This window comes from Pseudonaja textilis, chromosome 13 (genome assembly GCF_049901715.1).
Source record: "Pseudonaja textilis isolate UNSWEBS1 chromosome 13, rPseTex1.2, whole genome shotgun sequence".
NCBI classification, from domain to species: Eukaryota; Metazoa; Chordata; class Lepidosauria; order Squamata; family Elapidae; genus Pseudonaja; species Pseudonaja textilis.
The window spans coordinates 21,245,606-21,266,061 of record NC_142002.1 but is presented as its reverse complement, the minus strand read 5'-3'; the positions used below and the strand labels follow the sequence as shown (position 1 = coordinate 21,266,061).

The following is a 20,456-nucleotide window of genomic DNA, read 5'->3' as shown; positions in this document are numbered from 1 at the left end:
GTAAAAATGTGATCCTAAGTAACTTCCAGCTGGGCACCGAATACCGTGAGGCTGGGATGCGAGATTCCTAACCCGCCTGGGAGAAGCTTCCCACCCTGCAGAAGCAGGATGGGCACCCTTGTTGCTGAAGGAAGAGAAAACCCGGCTTGTGTAAAGAGCTTGCGGGGTGTTGAGTCACAGGCTGCCCCTGAATGATCCAGGTGTCCCAGCCAGGACATGGAGTTAAGGATTTGGGTTTATATGATGATGTTGTTTTGCTAGAACTGTTACCGTTTTAAGGACATGTCAATTACAGCCTAGAATCAAAACAGCATTAAGCCCCCCAAATCAGTGAAAAATGATAACATATTAAATCATCTGATATTATTAGTAGACTGTTCAACCTGCATTTAGATGGTCATCCCTAAATTACAGGCCCACATTGTGTGGTGAGTCCACCAGCCTCTTTGCTAGACTCTGTCCACATCAGTCACAGGTACGGTCTGTTTCTTACAAACCAGTTTTAAAATCTGTTCCGGTCACCTTTAGTGTGTCACCTCTGTGTGTTCCAGAGGGTGTGAGACGTGCTCTGGTGTGAGTAGATGCAGGCCTTGTTTCCTGGCTGTGGAAGCTGAAGTGAGGTGGGAATAGGTGGAATAAACCAGGGGGATTCATCTGAGAGTGGCTTGGAGGTCCGGGAGGAAGCGTAGGGCTGAGACAAGCCAGAAGGCCTCCTTTCCTGCTGAGGGCCCACCGGGGCCGCCGCCTCCTCCCTCGTCCAGCTGAAGCTCGGGGTCCCCACAAGCGGGAGAGGATTCCCAGTGACAAGCCCCCGAAATGGGGAGTGGAGCTGGGCTCTGCCCCAAACTGAGCAGAGGCAGGTTTGCCCATTGCTGGCCTTGGAAGCAGCCAGTCCAGGGCCCTCCAGGAGGGGGACCAGGCTTTGGGGTTGGGAAACGGGGGCAGGAAACAGAGCTGCTTGTTGGGAATTGAGGTGTGGCAGAAAAGCCGAATTCCTGACCTGGGTTTATTAGCAAGGAGGCAGCAGCTGGGGAAGGGGCATGGGGCAGGCGGCCTAGCTCTTTGGGCTGCTTACGGCCTGGGAGGGAATGGCAGGCTGTCAACGCTGGGACCTAGGCTGGATCTCTTGCCTGTTTTCTGCAAGGCCGGCAGGCCCAGCCTGACACCCCAGAGTGGTTCTCCAGAAAAGGCATGTTAGAGGTGCCAAATTTCGGCTTTAGGACCTGGGTGCCTTTGGGAAATCAAGGGAGCCAAAGGGAAGTTTCCTGGCTCTGAGCCAGAAGCTGAGACAGCAGAAAGAAGGCCAGACTGATGTTTGTCTGCACTTAGGAACCAATTGTATTCGTCAAAATGGGGGCTTCCGGAAGGTTGCCGCCTCTTCCAACGGGAGACCCGTCCAAAGCAAAGTATTTACTGCCAACTGATGAACTGAAATGTTAATGAAAGGTGGTGGAGTAACTGATGCAAAACACCATGAAAAACAGGTCCAGAGCTGAAGAGAGTAGGAAGCGCAGCACATCCTGGGCTTTGCCTGGTGCTCGGCTGGCACAAACAGCACTTAGGCAGCGGAGGCGGCTGTACCAGCCAGGCACCCTGTAGGAGAGCATTCCAGAGCGGGGCGGCTGCTGAGCAGGCCGCCCCTCCTCCTCCAGGGCTTCCTGTAGCCGGAGGGTCAGGAAGCAGAGAGCCCCCGGCTAGAGGGAGGGCGCTGCTGCCAGGGCCTATAGGGAGACGGGGCCTGACAAAGCTGGGGCCCCACTGAGCTCCACTTGCATCGCAGGGCGATTCGTCAGGGCGCCCTCGGACAGCTAGGAAGTTCAGGAAGTCTTCCTTCTCCCTGGGCAAGATCTCCGCCTCACTTCTCCTTCTCTGCTTTCTTTGCAGCTTTGCTCTGGGTGGATGATGAAGTCCTCTCCCAATGGTTTCCGGCCGCAGGACCGTGTGAGCGCCCCTGAGTTGGCAACACGGGAGAGCCCTCCGAATGCCAAGGCCGGGTCTTACGGCGTCACCATCCGGGTCCAGGGGATCGATGGCCATCCATATCTCGTGCTCAACAACACCGAGGGAGGCTTGTCAGCAAATCTCTTGGGGCCTGAAAATGGCCAACAGGTTGCAGCTGATCAGCCGGCGCCAGATTCTGCTCTTCCTGCCCTTGAACTCCTCCGGAAAAGCCACGAAGGGAGGCCCTTTGGCAGGCTTTGGGATAATGTGCCACCCAGTGGGATCAAAAGCCTGAAGCAAGTCAGCAGGGCGGAGGGAAAGGAAGCCACCTCTCCTTCCCAAGCTGAGATTTCCCAGGCCTCTAATTTGCTGAACTTCCAGAAATATCCAGAGCTGCTTCAACCCTATAATCCTGCAAACAGTATCTTGAATCTGAAGGACCTTCAGCCTCGCCTGCTGAGCAAATCCCAGTCTCTTGAGGATGAAGGGAAATCGGATTCCAGGCCCTGGAACCAGTCTTTGAGGGGGGCAGCATTAGGTGACTCCACCCCCCAGTTTGCAGAACTGGCTAAATCAAAACCAAAAACGGTGGACTTGACCAGGCCCTACCAAAACCACCAGCAGCAGCAGCAGCAGCAGCAGCAGCAGGGAAGACCCAGTGAGGCTGGCCATCCTGGCGGAAGGCCTGAATGGCTCACTTCTGGGGCAGGACCTTCACCTGCTGCAGGTTCCTCTGCCTGCCCGGATCCTAGGAGATGCAGGCCGGACCTCCTCCCTTTGCGCCAGCCGGACTCAGCAGGAGCAGCCCTGAATGGTTCCCAGAAATCTTTCTCTCCATCCACTACTCCAACGTCTGCCGCCTCTGTGTCCAGGTTTTTCCTAGATGACCAAGAATACGCCATCTATGCCGACCACGTCAACCGGCATGAAAACCGGCGTTATATCCCATTTTTGCCTGGAACTGGTCGTGACATTGACACTGGCTCCACTCCTGCAGTTGAAGAGCTGATTGAAAAGTTTGACAGGAAAGTTTGTCCCCAAAGGAGAGGAAGGTTAGGGTTTAGGACTCGAACACTCCCTGAGAACCCTAAGCGATCCAAGAGTGTAGACAGCGCCTGGTCTCACGGGCCGCATTCTGGGCGCATCGGTGACTTCACCAGAAGCCTAGGAAGATCGTCGGAGCATTTGGTCCAGTCCTCTCAAGTTTGCCTGCAGAAGCCACTGTCTCCAGAGAAGAAGGCAGCCCCCCTTGGAAAGCAGGTGGCCCCTCCGGCAGCAGGCAAGCTCCAGACAACCCCAGAAATGAGAGCGTCTCCCAGCAGCCACTTCGGTTCCTTGCAGTATCTGAGACAAGATCAAATGAACCCAGAGAGTTGGCCTTTGAAGTCTTCTACTCTTCCAAGGCAGCATAAAAAAAGAGACCCTAAAACTCTGGCCTCCACTCTCTTGCTCCCAGAAAGCACCGGGAGTCAGACTCACTCCAAGATGGAAACGTTTGCTTCTGGTTCAAAAAGTGCTCAGGTAACTTCTGGCAACCGAGGCTGCTTCAGTGTGGGCCAGTCAGAGGCCATTTGGGGCGGAAGGGGACAGCGATGCCTGAGGAAGGGTGGCTGCTGGGTGGAGAAATGGGCAGGACTGAGTGGAAAGGCTTCTGCCTTTGAGGCAGTTGGGTATTTTGGAATGAACAGCTCCATGTTGCAAATTTTAAAAATAGATCATTTTTGTCCCCGATCTTCACACGGGGTAGCATTCTCTCAACTACTACCTGGCCTGTTTTCTCAGAAATAGCTCAAAAAGTGGGAGGTAGTCCCATTCAGGTTTTTGCCTCAAAGGGGCAGGGTTGCCTCCTGCATTTGAGGGTCAGTTTCCAGGCCTTTCTGACCCTTCAGAGCTGCTTGCAGCAACTGCCGAACTGAAGGGCAGCACAACTTGTGTCGGCCCAATTGGAAACGAGAGTCTTTCCTTCTGAGGCATCCTTTTCATCCTGAGTTTTGTGTTTCAGGTAACACCTGACCTGCTCAAGGGCCAGCAAGACCTTGCCCAACAAAGCAATGAAGAGACGGCCAAGCAGATTCTCTACAACTATCTCAAAGAAGGGTCAGTGGGCTTGCGTAACACCTTGCCTGTGGCATGGTATTCTGTACCTAGTCTTGCTTGGGGTCTCTGTTTCTGGGTGAAGTTCCACTCTGATGAATTCGCCCAAGAACTCCCTACAGCAAATGCCCCTCTGCAGGCAGGTAGATCCTGCAGGTGGCTGGAGGCTCCAGGGTCTTTGCTTTCTGACCATTTGAACAAACTTTGGGTCTCTTTTCACATTTTAGTACTCGTGAAAACGAGGACGCTACCAAGAGGAAAGTCAACTTGGTATTTGAGAAAATCCAGACGCTGAAGTCCAGAGCAGCTGGCAGTCCCCAGGTGAATGGCACCAAGGAAAGGGCCTTCGGTCTCCCGTGGCTGCCCGTTCTGGGAGGGCAGCCCTGGCCCACAGCTGGCAAAGTGCCTTTGCCATTGTGTGAGGCAGGACTGTTTTTGCCAGAAGTCTCTTCCCCTCGAGCAACAAAGGTGTTTTGTGGCTTCTCTCACACAACTCCCTTTTGCTGCTATCTTTTGAAAAGTCCCCCAAGGTCCCTGGTGGAGGCCTTAGGAGGAAGTTCAGAGGTTTAGAACAAAGGAATCTTGTCTTACTGTAGACGCCTGGTGGTGCTTCCGTGGAAGTCGACCTGTTGGTGGAAGAGAAGAAGCGATTGACAAAAGAGGTTTCTGAGCTACAGAGGAAGCTGGACTTGGAATTCAAGGTAGCCCCTCCCCCAACTTCCTGTCGGTCACTGATCCTGCACATGTGAACAGAGAGTGGGGGTCTTTTAAGAGCGGCTCAGCCACACAGGTGCAGGAGCACAATTCAGCTTCCAGAGGACTGCTGGCCCTTAGAGCCGGTTGCGCTGGGGCCAGTCGACAGATCCAGGCCCACTGCATGCTGAAGATGGGCTGTGCTCCTCACCCCAGGCGCTCCCTAGTCTTTGCTTCACCCTGCAGCCTTCAGAAGGAACAAAGGGAGTTCTCTTGCATAGACGCGTGGCCCATTTGTCAGTTCTCAGAAGTACTGGAGTCTTTAGAAAGGTGCAAAGAGATTTAATCGATTCCTTTTATCTTTTCCAAAATGTGCTACTTTAGAGTCAGCAAAACTTCAAAGCTGAAAGGCAGACAATGGAAGCAGAGCTTCAGAAGCTTCGACAACAGCTTGAAGAAAACAGGGAGGAGAAAGACACCCTCCGAAGGCAGCTGAAGGAAAGTGAGAGCGACCTGAGAGAAAACCTGGAGGAGTGAGTTTCGCTAGGAGTGTTGACTATAGTCATCAAATCCAATACAAAGTAAAGAGAAAGAAAAAAGTATATTGTTCTTCCTACAACAATATTGGAATGAACTAAAGCCGCACCCCCTCCCCAACCTTTGGGGCACCAGGGACCGGTTTTGGGTAGAGGTTTTTTTTCCATGGACCGGAGGGGCCTGGTTCCACAGGCTGCCTCCTTCCCTCACTTCTTTGCGCAGATCGATTGCTCGTAGGCGGTCCTGATCCACGGACTGCAGGTTGGGGACCCCTGAACTAAAGATTGTGACTGTTGCAAGTAAAAGGAAGGAATATAAAAATTGGTTTATTTGATCAAAATTAAAATACGTTGCTATTTCTGGCAGCCCATGATAAGACTTTCTGCTGACTCCAGGACTGAAAAGTTGAGGATTTATGGATTTGTCCCTGGAGATGGGACCAGGGATAGGAAGAAGAGAGAGAAGTTTGTAACCTTGGAGAGTGACTAAATTTGTTTATACTTGTGATGAAAGTTATTTCTTTGTATATCTTTCTTTCTTTCTTTATTATATTTGAATTTTTTTTCTTTCTTCTCTCTTTTCTTTTACCTTGCACCGTTTATTTTTTCTTTCCACTCATTCACTTCCCTTGCAAGTCACCTTTTACCCTTTTGGCCACTGTTAGCTCTTGCCACCCAACTGGGCTTTCCTGAAGTTTTTGAGGGCTTTTGAGGACTGGCCTGGGTTCCAGCTGGCAGGCCAAAGAAGGCCTCTCAAAAACGCTGTTTTCTCCCTCCCCTTTGAGGCTTTTCCAAATGAAAATGGAACGGGAGCAGCACCAGAGGGAGATCCGAGACTTGCAGGATCAACTCTCCGAGATGCACGATGAACTGGACAGCACGAAGCACGCGGAGGGCAGCGAGAAGGAGCAACTCATGGAGGTGAGGGGACCCTGAGCTGGAGCAGGGAAACGTGGCAGGCAGGAAGCCAGGAGTTGGGGGCCTTCTGAACAGGGCCGCCCCGCTTTCTCCTTCTCCGTTCCTGAGTTTAGGAGCTGATGCAAATGAAGCAGGAGCTGCAGGAGCTGCTGGTGCTCCACGACCAGCAAGAAAAGACCCTGAAGAAACGGGAGCGGGAGCTGACGGCCCTGAAGGGCGTCTTGAAGGAAGAGATGGCCAGCCAGGACCGGGAGATGGGCCACCTCAAGGAGCAGCACGTCCGGGAGCTCCAGCGCCTGAGCGACAGCCTGGCCAAAGCCACAGAGGTCAGTGAGGCACCCAGCAGAGTCCGCGGCTTCTCAGAGCAGCAGTGCAGCTCGGCCCTGGTACCCGCCAGCCCCTCCCCCAGCCCTCGCCCTCCGCCTGAACCTCCTCCTGCACAGACAGACTCTCTGGTGCCGGGGTGATTCCTGCCACCCTCTCAGTCCTGGCACCGAGAGGGCTCCGCGTTCAGGTTGCCCATCGGAAATAAAAGGAGGGCTCTTCATCACTCGCTCTGTTACTCTCCCGCCCGTTTTTGGCTTGTTTGGAAGGTAAACCTTGAGACAATCTGTTAATTGCTTTTAATTGGGTGAGTTATGCTTTAAAAAAATATAATTGCCTGTTGTTATTTTTAAAAATCCTCACTCTGAACCGTTGAAGTTGCTCCTTCGGATCCGCTCCGTTGCACGTGCGCTTGACTTCAGCCAGTCAACAGTCAAGGCAGGGACCCCCGCCCAGGACGCCCGCCTTCCTGTCTCCTCGCTCTGCCCCACAGTACAAGCAGGAACAGTGCCCCCCACCCCCCCAGTCTTGGGGGCCAGGCAAGGGAGAGAGTCGGGCCGGCCCACCAGGCTGCGCCTCCTCACCTCCCCTCATCTGGGGACCTTTTGCAGACCGCTTGGCGAGGGTCGGGTTGCAGCGGACCAGGCAGAAAAAGGCCCTGGGGCCCAGTTTCTGATGGACTTGGCCTGTACGCCCCACCCCTCCACCGGGCCACCCACCCCAGGTCTGCTACATTTTGCTCTGGTTCTGGGCCGCCTGGGTTTGGCTTTCTGCAGCTGAAGAGGAAATGTGTCACCGGAGACTGGGCCTGAGAGGCCTCTCGGACCAAGGCCCTGGGGCAGGGAATTCGCCTGGCCCTCGCTGGGAACGGCAGTTAATGGGTGCCCGACAGCTGACCTTGGTTGCCCCAAAGAGCGGTGAGACGCCCACCAGGTCAGCCAGCTGCTAGGCCCTCCCGCCTCTTGCAGCTCTGTTTTGGGGTGCTGCTGTTTTCCAGGGCCACCGGTCACTTGGTTGGGTGTCAGATTTCCTTGGAGAGCTTGGCTCTTCTGGCCAGCAAGCAAAGCTCGATTTCTCTCTCCTGGCACTAAATCTGTTTGTGGTGCTCCCTCGAGTAGGAGGCGGGGGTAGAAATCGAACTCCCTTCAGGAATTCCACTGCAAGGAGGGAGAGGCTGCCAACCTGCCCCTGCCTGAGTGGCACTTTACAGGGAGAAAATGAAAAGGTGGCAGCCGCTGCTACTGATGCAGCCCATTCACCATGGGGAGCAGGAGGGGGATTGGCCTTGTGGGGAAGGAGGAGTTGAAGCAGCTCAGCTCTGCTCCTGCCCACCTGAGAGCCAGGACAAGAGGAGGAGGAGGGGGGGGGAGGCTCTTTCCCCGGGGGGCTGGCCGTCCCGAGTGCCCCTTTCCTGCCTGGACACCGAAGAAGGGGAGCCGGAACAGCCTGCCTTCTGAGCAGGGCCTACGTCTCTCCCGTGTGATGCTCTTTCTTCTATCCTTTATTTAAATGTTCACAACTAGGTTTTCCATGAAAAGCACTGGAGCTGCGTCCTAATCTAGAATGCCACAGGAAATAACAATTCAGAAACAGGCATCATCAGGGTATAAACATGCAAGCAGGTCTTTAAAAAAACTTCAAGATTAAGCAATGCAGGAGGTACCTCCTGGGCCAGCAAAGTGCTTGGAAATTTTTTGGTTTCGGCATTGGCAGTTTGAAAGGGGGCAGATGGTCCCTCACTGAAGGAGCAAGCCCTGTCAGCTCCACAGAACCAAGGCTGTGGCCTTGAACCCGGGCAATGTCACTAGCTCTTTCCTGTTAATGGGCAGCTGGGATTTGCCCACCATGCTCCTTGTCCTGGTGAATGGCTTTGGGCGGGGAATTCACTCCTAAGCTTCCCCAAATTTCGACCTCTTGGGATTCAGCCAGACCTCCCGTTCCCTGACGTTGGAGATGTCACAACTCTAGAGCAGCAGCAGCAGTCGTCACAAAAGAGCGCTAGTTGTCCCTGTCCGTCCCCCGTCCGTCCCCCCGCCAAGGCTGAGAGGACCATTTGTCCTCATTGCACAGCCTTGCAAGGAATCACTCTGAGGCACAACTCCTGAAGTTCAAGGCCAGTTGGACTGGCTCTCAAAGCGCCTTGTTTGCGTCTTCTGGGTTCCTGATATTCTCTGTGCATATCTGGCTCTGGGAACAGGTGATCCTGGCCTTGGTTTGTAGGAATCTCACCCAGCCAGTTAGGTGGCTGTGATGCAGGGCTGTGTGTTGACAACACGAATCGCAGCTTAACCCTTGGAAGAGTCGCAGGGAACTGCACTGCCGTGAGCAAGTTCAATGAAAACAAGTGCATAAAACGGCTGGATTCTGCTCCGCCTTTCAATGTGCCCAGGACATTGGTGCCCTCTGGCCAGGGCTGCTTCCTGGGTTGGGGAAACTGCCCTGCTGTGCTTTAGCAGTGAGAACTGCAGCCCTTAATTAACACGTGAAAAAGGCCCTATTACTTGCTCATGAATTCCAGGTCTACCTTCTCTCATTTTCAGCGAGCGCTTTATTGCTAGCCAGAAAAGGTGTTGCTTCTGTTTAGCTTCATTGCTCCGTTCTTGTGCCTGCAGACCAGATTTAAACCTTCCTGCTCAAACGGAAGGGCAAGACCTTCTCCGAAGGCTTGTGGGTGACTGGAAGCAGGCAGCTGAGAGAGGGGACGGTTCCCTCCTCTCTGCCTCTCCTCCTCCTCCAGACCCCACACTGGCTTTTAAGCGGCCATCCCCTTCCAGGCGAGAGGCCTCTTTCTTCGCAGTCAGAGAAGGTCTTTCCAGGCTCCTCTGACAGGCACAGGCTGCCCAGGCAGGGATGCAGACCGGGCTCCCTGGACTGCTCCCTCCCCAGCCTTGCTGGCCTTCCAGGGCGAGGAAGGAGGAGGCTCAACCGGTCTCAGCACTGCCCCCCTCTGATCCGAGTGACGATGGCTTGTCTCCCTAGGAAATCGGTGCCCTGTCCAGTGCAAAGGCTGAAGCTGAGAAGGCGCAAAGGAGCCAAGAAGGCCGACTGGCTGGGATGGCCGAGGAAAACGGCCGGCTGAGGAGGGCCCTGGGGCAGCAGGAGAAGCAGCAGCAAGACCTGCAGCTGGAACTGGAGGACTTGAGGGGAGGCAAGGAGGAAGCCGAGGAAAGGCTGAGAAGCTGCATGGTGAGTCTCAGGGCGAGCCGGGAGCAGGGCAGGATGGAGGCTTGGCTGTCCTGGCCTTCATGGCATCACTGTTAGCCAAGCGACGATGGTGGGTCACCTGAAAACTGCAGGAACCAGTGAAAAAGTCCCTTTGCCTGTTGGGAGGCGTCACCAGCAGAAGGCAGAGCTGCCTCCTCCGCCGCCTCCCTCCTAGAGAGGTCAGGCACCTGCCAAGTGTCCCAATCCCACCAGTGCCCATTCCTGAAAGGGACCCTCCAGGGCCGCCTTCTCCTGGCATTCGTTGTGGGCCTTGGAGGAGGGCCTGGGGTCGGTGGGCCTCCTCTGGGCAGCTTCGCAGCTCTTAACCTTTGTAAATCGGGCCCATGGCTGGGGCTTCATGGGGGCTCGACGTCTCGAAACACAGGTGCGGTTCGGTGGGTGCAGGCGGCGGCAGCTGCTGAGGTTCAAACAGAGCCAAGTCAGAGTTTTTGTTTGATTGTTTGACACTGTATTGGTTTCATTGTTATTGTGAGCTGCCCAGATTTGCTTAAGATGTGCAGGCCAATGAGTCAATCTCTCATCCTGGCAGAGAGAGATGCAGTCCTTGAGCCATGTCAAGGAGGAAGCCCGCCAGCTGGCCTCGGCCAAGGTGTCCCTGGAAGCCCAGCTGGAGGACGCCCAGGTGAGAAAGAAGCAACATTTAAAGGGGCAGGGTGGGGGTGATAAAAACGGCGTCCCAGAGTTGTACGGAGCAGAGAGTATGAACAAGAAGTAGCAGCTGTGCACCATGTCACCTCGACAGCTTTTAATGCCGGGGAGTTTTCTAGATGGTGGCCATTGTTGCTGGGTCTGCATACTGGAGTGTCCTCCTCTTCCTCTCAATTCCTGTAGGCTGCAGCAGAGGCCAAGAGGCTTGCCTGCCCTTCTTTCCCCGCTTCCTTGGGCCTTTGCCTCCTGGTTCCTCCCATGGCGGTTGGAGCCACGGTGGGCAGCCCAAGTGCATTCTGCTTCCCAGGGCTTTGGCCTTCCCCCTGCTAGCAAACGTCCGGTGGCTGCTGCAGAATTTGGATCTCACTTTTCATTTCAAAGATGTGTGGATTTTTTTAGTTCTTCTGATTGGGGCAATTTGGTTTATGATGCATGTGGAACATCTGGGCTCATTTATTTCCCTCCTTCGTTATTTCTACAAAGGCGGCCGTGAATCTCTCCAGCACCCCTTCCTGCTCCTATTTTCCCCACAGCAGCAGCCCTTCTTCCCCTGTGATATGGGCTGGGCTGAGGGGGAGGAGGGACTGACTCAAAGTCACCCAGTTGGGACTTGAACTCATGGTCTCTAGCCTAAGGCCTCCATCACTAGGCTGCACTGGCTCTGCAGGTAGCATTTCACGGCCTCGAGAGGCCTGAGGGGGTCTCGCCCTGTGTTGAGAGGGGCTGTCAGCTGAAGGCAAAAGTTGGAACAGAGCGGAGAGAGGAGACAGCTAGGGCAGATCTGTGCCCTGGTTAAGTGGGGAGAGCCCGGGACTGAGCCTCGACCCTGCCTGGGAGGCTGCTCTGCCCCTGGCCATTGGGGTTCTCGGGGGCCCACGCAGCCACGTCTCCCTCCCTCCCTCCGCAGCGGAAGATCAGTCGGCTGAGCCAGGAGCAGCAGCAGCTGATGGGCTGCCTGGAAGACGAAGCTTCCCAAAAAGATCAGCTACAGAAGATGAAGCGCGAACTGGAGAAAGAGCGGCAGCAGCTGGACGGAACTGTTGAAACGCTGCAGAAGGAGGTAAATGGCCCATTTGGCCGGAGGGTCTGGGGCTTTGGGGGGAGATTAGCATCCCTACATCTCAACTGCCAGCCACCAAAATTTCAGAGGAGGCAGCACAGAAAAACAGCTGGTGACCAGATCTCAAGGAAGCAGCCTCTCCTCTTTTTCAAATAATGGTCAACCAGAGTCTCTGCAGAAGTGCCTAGGAATCCCTTACAGGTGTTTACAAAAGACGAATGGCGGAGTGAGCTCTCTGGCTCTCCAGGTGCGGCATTTCCGCAGCAAAAAAGCTTTCTGTTGGATCCACGTCCTTCCCCATCAAGGTCCGTAGAGCCTGAGGGGAAAGAACCAGGGCAGGATCCAAATACCATGGTTCCTTTTCATTAAGACCTTGGCAGCCCAACCTCGCAGGAAGAGGGTTTTCCAGGGGGTTGGGGGCACCCGCCTTTGCCCCGCAGGCGTGGGAGTCCACTTGGCAGTTGAGACCCCCTTCCCTCCTTGGAAAGCTTTTATCCTCCCCCATAGCAGTGCTTTTCTCTTGAGTAGATGGCGGAAATCGTTAAAGTGTCCCAGGAATCGACCCAGAAACTCCAGAAGCAGCTTGAGGAGTACAAGGAGAAGAACCAGCAGCAGTTGAGAGATTCGCAGCAGCAGCTGCGGGACAAAACCCTGGAGCTGGAAAGGGCCTCCCAGACCATCCTCAGAATGCAAGCGCAGGTACCGACAGCCTCCCTTCCTGCCTGCCGCCAAAAGCATCAATCGGACCAAGGAACCAAAAGCATCAATTAAACTCCACCCAAACTAGAAGGGACTGGAACAAGCCCAGCAGAAACTAGTTGTGGGTCAAACAGATGATAAACAGCTAATAATACCCAAGTGAGGCTGACTCCCAATTGTGTTGCTACAACATCAGCAAGTATTCCTCGCCCCACTTGTCCCACTGAGGGGACACCCTTGACCAAGTCGGGGCTGCCCCAATACCTGGCTCAGGGTACCGGCACAAGCCACACCAGGGGCTGTGAGCCTAAGGTCCAGCTGTCCTTGCCGGAGGTCAGCCCAGCCACTGCTTGGGAACAGTCTGTCTGGGTTGCATTCCCAGTGCCAGGAGAAGCAAAGGAAGCTTCTCCGGGCACTGGGACTAAGCCTGGAACAAGCCAGGAGGAGGGAGGGGCCGGCTATTAAAGCAAACAGGCGGCTCTTAAGAAATGTCAGCTGAAAATGGAAACATCAGGAAGCAGATTATGCAAAGCAAATAAAGTGGGGCCATTTCTTAGGAGGCTCTGCCTTCCCTCTGGCCACCAGCTGGGTGAGGGGCCAAGGACCATGTTCAGGCCCCTTTATCCTGATTCCGGCAGCCTCGCGGTGCATGGCTGCCCCCTTGTGGCCGGAAGAAGATTGCACACACGTGCTCTCCCAAAGTTCAGTGCTCCCAAATGAACTTGCGCTCTGAGGAATGGGCTGACCGGCTGGAGGAGGCCTCTGGGCCTTGTGGCCCAGGCGTCTGTCCTCAGGATGGCCACCAACAGCCCACAGAAGACCCCAGTCTGCCAGCTGTTGCCCTGTGGAGGCAGCCATGCTGCCATCCCGGCTAAGAGCCCTCGATCCCCAGGACTGTCCTAGATGGGTCAACCCGTTCTTTAAACCAGCCAAGCTGGGAACCAGCACCGCATCTCGGGGCACGTGAAGACTGAGTGAATGTGCTGCACAGTCTGCCAGCTGTTGCACCCTTTCTGGAGCAGATCTGGAATGGGATCTGGACAGGCCCAGCCAGCAAAAGGGACTGTCTCCCTGGTGTTTCTATGGGGAAGGATTGCAGAACCCTCAAAGTCTTTTGCGCTGTGGGCATGAGATGTTTCCGTTGATCGCTTGCTTCTCTTTCAGGAAATGGGTTGGGGTTAAAGTTAAGGTCGGGGCTAGCGAGCCAGTCTGCATACAGAATTAAGTGTTGGCTTCCTGTGGCACCTGTGCACCTTCACAGCCTTGAGGCTAGCTGAGATGGAAGAAACGTAGGATCTGGGCCTGCAAAATGCAGAAATGTCTCCTTGCCTCTAGATCCATCTGCCAAGCAGGTGTCTACAGAGCATACAGGTGAGAGGTTTATGGGACACATTCCTTTGACTTTCAGGTACGTTTTATGGAGGAAGAATTACAGGGTCACAAAAAAGCCCAAAAAGAAATCCTCACAAAGACTCGGCTTCTGGAAGACACGGTGAAGAACTTGGAATATGAACTGGAAACTAAAAGCCACTGGAAAGAAGATCGGGCAAGACAGGCCAAGATACTGGAGGTAGAAATGAACCGTGTTTGGGGAGGCGGAGAAATTAATCGTCTTTTGCTGTGCAAAGATGTCCGTCCACTCAGCGTTTCACCTGCGAAATCCTGAAGGGCCTCTGAGGCAGGCGCCTCTTCTTCTGAGTAGCTTATTTCCCTGCCTGGGGCAGCATTCCTTGGTCTCTGGGGCCCCCCCTGGATCCCACGTCAGACGGCCAGCCGACGTGGCTGGGGGCTGCAAGGCAGGTCCTCGTCTTGCAAGATCCTTGAAGTAAAAGCCACTAAGCTGCCCCCGGTGTGCTTGCAGATGAAGCTTGGGGGGCTCTGAGCCAACCGAGGCCTCCCCCTCTCCGTCTGCAGCTGGCACACAAAGGAGCCCATGTGCTCACCTGTGGAAGGTGTGGTTTCACACGGCCCTTTAGGTGAAGGGGACTCTAGTGGGGGTGCTGAGACGGCTGCTTGGGCTGTTTCAGGTGGAGAGCGCCTCTTCCCGGGGGCTCCGAGCTGCCTTTGGGGCTGCCGGGCTGAGCCGCTGCTCCTCTTCTCTCCTCCCTTCCCTTCGGCCGGGTCCCACTTCAGGGGGTCCTCCTTGCGCTGTACGTGCCACGGATGTTGCAGGGGGACATTGTTTTTCTCCTCAGGACAAGATATCCCAGCTGCAGCTGGAGCTGGAAGAAGAACGGAACAATTCCGATATCCTGTCTGGGAGGATTGGCAGGGACAGAGAGCAGGTAGGCCTTGGCTTCGCTAAGGGGGCGGGTGCAAGACTGGGGAAGGAAGGAGCAGGAAGCCCCAGCCGGGCCCGATCTGCCTCCAGCGGCCGCCTCAGGAGCAGCACTGGGAAGCAGGCTTGGCCCTCCTCACAGTCAGGGCCTTCGTGCGCGCACACACACACACCCCAGCAGCCAGCCCAGGTGGGTTCCTGGAGGTGGTCCGGCCCCCGCAGTGGCCCTTGTGGCTTAAGATGGCCCCTTTCTCTCTCTCCCCCCCGCAGCCTGTGTGCGACCCGCTGGGACCTTCTCTTCCTGGCAAGGGCTGGCAGAGGCTTCCTTTGGAGGCTGGAAACGCCATAAACCTCAGCTGACTAACCAGCCAATTGCCTCCATTAGGCAAAACACGCCTGCCTTTCCGAGGCTCCGGCACTCCCAATTTCCTACACACGGGACAAAGCCTGGCTTGTCCTGGGTCCGGGCTTGGATGCAGGGCTTCCTGAAGACGCATCACAGTGGAATAATAGCTCTGTTATTGGTCACTGTCGCTGCTGAATAAGCTGCCAACCCGCCAGGAACAAGGAGGGCGGCCCGGCCCAGCTTCCCTCAGGGCCTGGATGGGCTGCTGCAGGGAAGGGAGCCCAAGGCTTGTCCCATCTCACGTAACTGCAGGTGTTGCCACAGGTGCAGCCTGGCCTAGGCTGCCTCTCTTGCCTTCCCAAGTGCCATTTTACCGCCTGGGTCCTCAGCCTGGACTGCAGGTGGCCGTGTTTCTTCCCTGGTTCGATTTACTATTCGCTTACGGTGGCTGTTTCTGCCCTCTCCCTCCTCTCTTCCTCTTCCCTTGCAGATGGAGCAAATGAGGAGCAAACTCCTCCAGGAAAGGACAGCCAGGCAAGAGCTGGAGGGCGACAAGACCACCCTGGAAAGGCAGGTCAGAAGGCAGCCTGATCTTTCCTTTGCTCTGCCCTGAGACCGCAACACCCTTCCAGCCCCAGCCCCGAGCCTCGCCCAGCACCCTCCGTGTCCAGGGCCAGCCTTGTCCCGAGTCCCCTGTCCCAGAGTCCAGCACGCTGAGGGTTTCCCTGGGGTTTGTGCCCAGGCGGGCTGCCTGCACCCCAGCACCCACCCCTTCCTCCTCCAGGCCTTCCCGAGGACGAATCTGCCCATGGAGGGAGCCGGCTTCCCCTCCCTTCTGGGGCAGCCGCTCCTCCTCCGGGCTGAACTGGAAAGGCGGCTCCTCTGCCCTCCGACCCCATCTCACAGCTTGGGGCAAGGGTCCCTGCGTGGGGCTGGCCAGTTTTCCGACCTCCTGGGGGGCCAGGTGCCTCTGCTGACGGACGGGGGCGATTCCTCCTCCAGAACAAAGAGCTGAGAGGCCAGATCCTGCACCTGGAAGCCGCTCACAAGCCCAGCAAGGAAGGCCTTGTGGCCCAGATGGAAGCCCGCCTCCTGGAGCTGGAGGAGCAGCTGGAGAGTGAGGAGAGGTACGAGGAGGCCCCTCCCAATGACACCCCCCGGGCTTGGAATCCAGCCCTGCCGCTTTGCTCCGTGGGCGACTCCGGGATTCCTGCCCACAGGCGGGAGGCTGATGCGGGGGTTTCCTTGCCCCCCGCCCCGCCCCCCTTCCAGGAAATAGCTTCATTAGCCAAACAGAGCTTTAGGAATGGGCCCCTTAAATGAGATCAAGTTAAATTGAGAAAAATGACCAGCAGTGCTCAGGAGGGAGACGGGTGGAAGTGAGAAAGGCCACCTGGAGGGCCTGTGGCTGCCCCCATCAGCCCCTGTTCAGTCACAGCATCTCTCCCCAAAGCCCAGCCAGGAGGGGGCTGGGTGAGCGGGGCGGTATGGAACCCTGAGCCCCTCCCCCTTCCCTTCCCAGCCAGCCCAGCCAGCTTGGCTGCAACCTCCTTTCCCCCCGTGCTGAGGCCCCCATGTCCAAAGAGAGCTAGCGGCCATTTTGGGGGGGAGGGCCGGGAAGCCCCTGGGGGCCCAGAGGGGTCTTCACCTGGTGCCCCTTCCTAGGGACCGAGCTCACCTCCAGTTGACCAACCGCCGACTGGAGAGGACTGTGAAGGAGCTCCTGATGCAGGTGGACGATGAGCACCTCTCCCTGACTGACCAGAAGGACCAGGTAAGCAGGGAAGGGCCCCGGGGGACGCATCGCTTCTTAGGGGCCCCAAGGAGCCTCTGCCTGATCCCAGGAGGGCCCTCTCCTCGCTCCACAGCTCAGCCTGCGCCTGAAGGCCATGAAGCGGCAGGTGGAGGAAGCAGAGGAAGAAATAGACAGGCTGGAGAACACCAAGAAGAAGCTTCAGAGGGAGCTGGAAGACCAAGTGGACCTCAACGACCAGCTGCAAGGACAACTGGCCACCATCCGGCAGGACCTCAGGTGGGAAAGGAGGCCCGGCCAGCCCTGGGCAGCCTCGAGAGCTGCCACCTGACCCTTGCTCCCTTCTTCTTCGCCTTCCTCTCCTGAAAAGGAGTGTGTTGCCTGGGCAGCCGGCCTCCCCCTGAGCCCCTCGGCCTGGATTCTCCCAACACGCGGGCCAGTTTGCACTTGAGTGCCCAGAAATGGGGCTGGGCTGCCAGGACCGTCTTCTTCCCTAGGAGAAAAGACACCTGCCCCACAGCAGGTGTGCTCTGCGGGGCCTTGAAAGACACCACACCCTTTGGCCGCAGCCGCTTTGCCAATTAGACCAAACTCCCCGCGTGGCCCAGAAGGTCGCCGGCCGCGTCTCAGTCGGGGGGGAACCTTTCCTTCCGCAGACGCCAGAAGAGTTCCAGTAAGCTGCTGAGCGACTTGGACTATGAGGACGATGACTTCAGCACTGATGGGGAGAGCCTTCTCGATGCCCCCTTGGGGTTGAAGCCCTTCAAGCACAGCGACGGCCAAGCCAGGAAGGATGCCAACCAGCCTTAATGGCCGGCAGTCAAGGCTCCGCGGAATCCAGGCGCCACCGGCTGCAGGAATCGTAGCGTCAGGTGACCGTGGCTCCTTTTTCTTAAATGTGCCTAAGTGTTCAGGTGTATTTCAGAAAGAAACTCTTGTGAACAGAAAGGCCTTCCAGTTCACACCTTCAGGGAGGCTTCTAGCTCTGAGCACCTGGCTGGCCCCAGACTGCCCCCAACTGGAGGTCTTCCCCTTGGAAGCCGTTTCAGAGGAGGGGAGGGAGAGTGTTTGTTACTAGGTCAGAGGAAGGAATATACAGAGCGGGAGGTGAGAATAATGTACATATTTTTGAATCATGATTGTTTGCAACTCTTGCAACGTTTTTGTGTAGTTCCATGCTTCTGTAGCGCACATCAACAGTGCATAAGCCTTAAAACCCTGTTGCAGTAAACTCCATTTGTTCAGCAAACAAACGTGTTTACGAGCTGAAGGAAAGCAGCGTGGCCTTGGGAAGGTGGAAAAAACAGGACACCAGGAGCCATTTCCGCTCAGAAAAACTGTTCCCTGTTCCCCGCCTCGGCTTCCTTGCTCTGGCTTCCAGGGATCCAGTCGATGGGAGACGGCTGGCTCCTGATCTTGCCACCCTTCCGGAAAGACACTTTTGCTCCGACCTGGAGCAGCCCCGGGTGCAGAGGAGAAGCGGGGCTGGCCTGGCCTGCTGGAGCCACGGCTGCCTTTGGGTTTGGAGCGGGAACAGTTGCTTGGCTCTTCCCGGATGGCAATAACTGCTCCTCTGGTGGGTTATAAAGGGCTGAGAAGCACATCAGAAAAAGCATTTCTGTTTTCTTGTCCTCCAGTTTTAATGGTAGCTGCCTGTAAGGGGCATTTGAATGCCCTGGGAGAACTTACGAGTGTTTGCAAACGTTTCTATTATGATCTGCGTTTTTATCTTTCCACCAAATCTTTGCTCTGTTAGGACAACCTTTAATGAGGAAATAATAGTATTAGCAGCCCTGGGCAACTGTTCTCTTCTACAACTTTGTCAAAGAGTTCAGTTCGAAACCGGTTAGCCTCCGATGTCTTTTTTCCGAGTCCACATTGAGGATGTTAAATTCCAGCATAAACAAATGCTGGAAGCTGCACCGTCCCTTGAGAGAGGGAAAATAAGGCTCCCGAAAAGCTTTGCCATCTGGACTCTGTGGGTTTGCGAGTGGAACCTTAAGGAGGGTCTGCTTTGGCTCCACAACATCCTTTGGGCCTTAGAGCCAATTCACTCCATGGGACACGTCATGTCATCGGGCTTCCCTCCCACCCACAAATCCCACGGGCCGCATAGTAGGAGCAGAGACCATAGACTGAGGAAGGGAACGGGAAGAGGGAAGCCCAGGATTTGGATCTGGGCTTTGTGAGCATGTCTGCGCGGGCGTGTGCCTCAAGTGCAGAGGCAGGACGTCCTCGTGTCCAGCTGACCCGTTCACGGAAGGAGGGCTGCTGATTTTGGTGGCAGTTGACTGCTGCTGTCTCTGGTGGCCACGTGGCTCTTTCTGTTGCCGTGAGACTTGAAAAAAGCAAAGTTCTGCTAGCTTGCTGAGCCAAGAAGAAGCGGCTTTTTCCTTGGCAGAAGACCCAAGTGGAGCCCCTGGCCAGCCTGCTTGCTGGTTCAGTCCCGCCATCTCAGGTGGGGAAGGAGAACCCTTGTGGAAGAGGAGGTGGCAGGTGGAGCGACCGAGCACCTTCTGCTCCCACAGGGAAGGGCTCCAATTTCATAGCATTCTATTAGTGGGAGCCACAAAAGATCACAGAAGATAACCTGAAAGATTGGAACTTCTTGACAGACGGTTTCTGATCATAGCAGATAAAGCAGGACAGATCCTGAAACCAGATAGTGCTTTTTTTGCTCCAGTTCTTCATGAATGAGATCGTGAAGTAATTTGTCCAAATTGTTCAGGTAACTTTAGAGCACGGGTGCCAAACATGCAGCATCACGTTTCCGTCACATCACGTATGGTGATGTTTTTCCCCTTTGCAGAGCTGGGGTGACGCATCCAGCCTGTAGGCTGCCCGTTTGACATGCCTGCTTTAGAGCTTGTGTCCTGCCAAGAGAGATAAGGAGCTGGTTGACTCCTTGATGTCATGATCTGAAAATATGTGTCAAAACGTATTGTAAAGCATTCGTATCCACTGATAGGTAATGGGGAAATATTTGCCCTGAGATGTACTTGATTTTCAACAGATTTATTCTCAGGAAGTTTGCAGCTAATCTGAATGAGATGCATTTTCTTTATCTGTCAATAGTTTTTAAAAACAAGGAAGAAATGACCTGGAAATGTGCTGTGTTGACAATCAGTTCAAACTCTTGTATTTTTTCTTCTGATACTAAAATGCCACTTTTATTTTAATACTATTCTTTACCACTCTCTTCTTGGATCGTGTCTGAGCAAGCTGAAGACAAAAATCTGTTGGGAAACAAATTTACTTTTAATTTCAAGGGCTTTTACTGGAAAAACGTCCAGTATAAACTGAGACTGAGACTGTAAAGAATTTGGAGAAAAAACCAAGGAATTTTTGCAGCTACCTCCAGACATGCTAAATCATAAAACTCTAGTTATTTTGAAATAAATGGTAAATCTTTCTGCCTTGGTGTTGTCATGTGCAAGTCTGTTGTGCAACATTAATGCACAAGGGTCCAAAAATACCCTGTTATTTCCACCGATTAGCTTGAGGTGTTGAAAAAAAAGGCATATAATCCTCAGATGTTTCCTGTTTCCATTTGTTGGTAAGTTTCCCATCAGGTTACGGCTTGTGTGATGTCCCAGGAATGTTGCTGTTGATCTCAGGAAGGGGAGGGGGGAATCGGGGCCGTGAGTCCCTTCCCTCCGGAGGAGAAGAGAAAAACTGTTTGTGCCCAGCTCAGTAGCCAAAGAGCTTCCTCTCTACATCCCCCATCCTCACTCAACACACTGTATTTCAAGTTGTCTGCTCCAGCAGAGAGGCGAACGGAAGTCCCTCCAGTTGCCCCCCCACCCCCAGCAGGTCTTAGCCGGAGGCTTCTCTAGCGCTGTATGAGATGGGCAGGCGATCAAACTAAAACCGATCAGGAACCCTGGCTCAGATCAACATTCTGCACATTTCCAAAGCATTGATGTGGGATCTCATTAAAA

General features: G+C 54.9%; 1 protein-coding gene across 3 annotated transcripts; it reads left to right on the top strand.

Annotated features, from left to right (window-relative positions):
- Positions 1-1,899: 1,899 nt before the first annotated feature.
- On the top strand, positions 1,900-19,931 carry CGNL1 (cingulin like 1). Of its 3 annotated transcripts, none has more exons than XR_015745136.1 (19): positions 1,900-3,462; positions 3,944-4,038; positions 4,263-4,356; positions 4,632-4,736; positions 5,113-5,261; positions 6,050-6,185; positions 6,296-6,508; positions 9,486-9,692; positions 10,261-10,353; positions 11,287-11,439; positions 11,968-12,138; positions 13,547-13,708; positions 14,334-14,423; positions 15,253-15,336; positions 15,765-15,889; positions 16,428-16,536; positions 16,631-16,794; positions 17,172-17,387; positions 17,687-19,694. XR_015745136.1 is itself a non-coding variant. In XM_026709492.2 (18 exons), exons 1-18 carry the CDS (start codon positions 1,900-1,902, stop codon positions 17,323-17,325), a joined length of 3,867 nt encoding a protein of 1,288 aa, XP_026565277.2. In that variant the 3' UTR covers positions 17,326-19,931. The 3 variants fall into 3 exon arrangements, 1 of the variants encoding a protein (XP_026565277.2); XR_015745137.1 differs by having other exon boundaries at positions 17,897-18,027; XM_026709492.2 differs by having other exon boundaries at positions 17,172-19,931.
- The last annotated feature ends 525 nt before the right edge of the window (positions 19,932-20,456 follow it).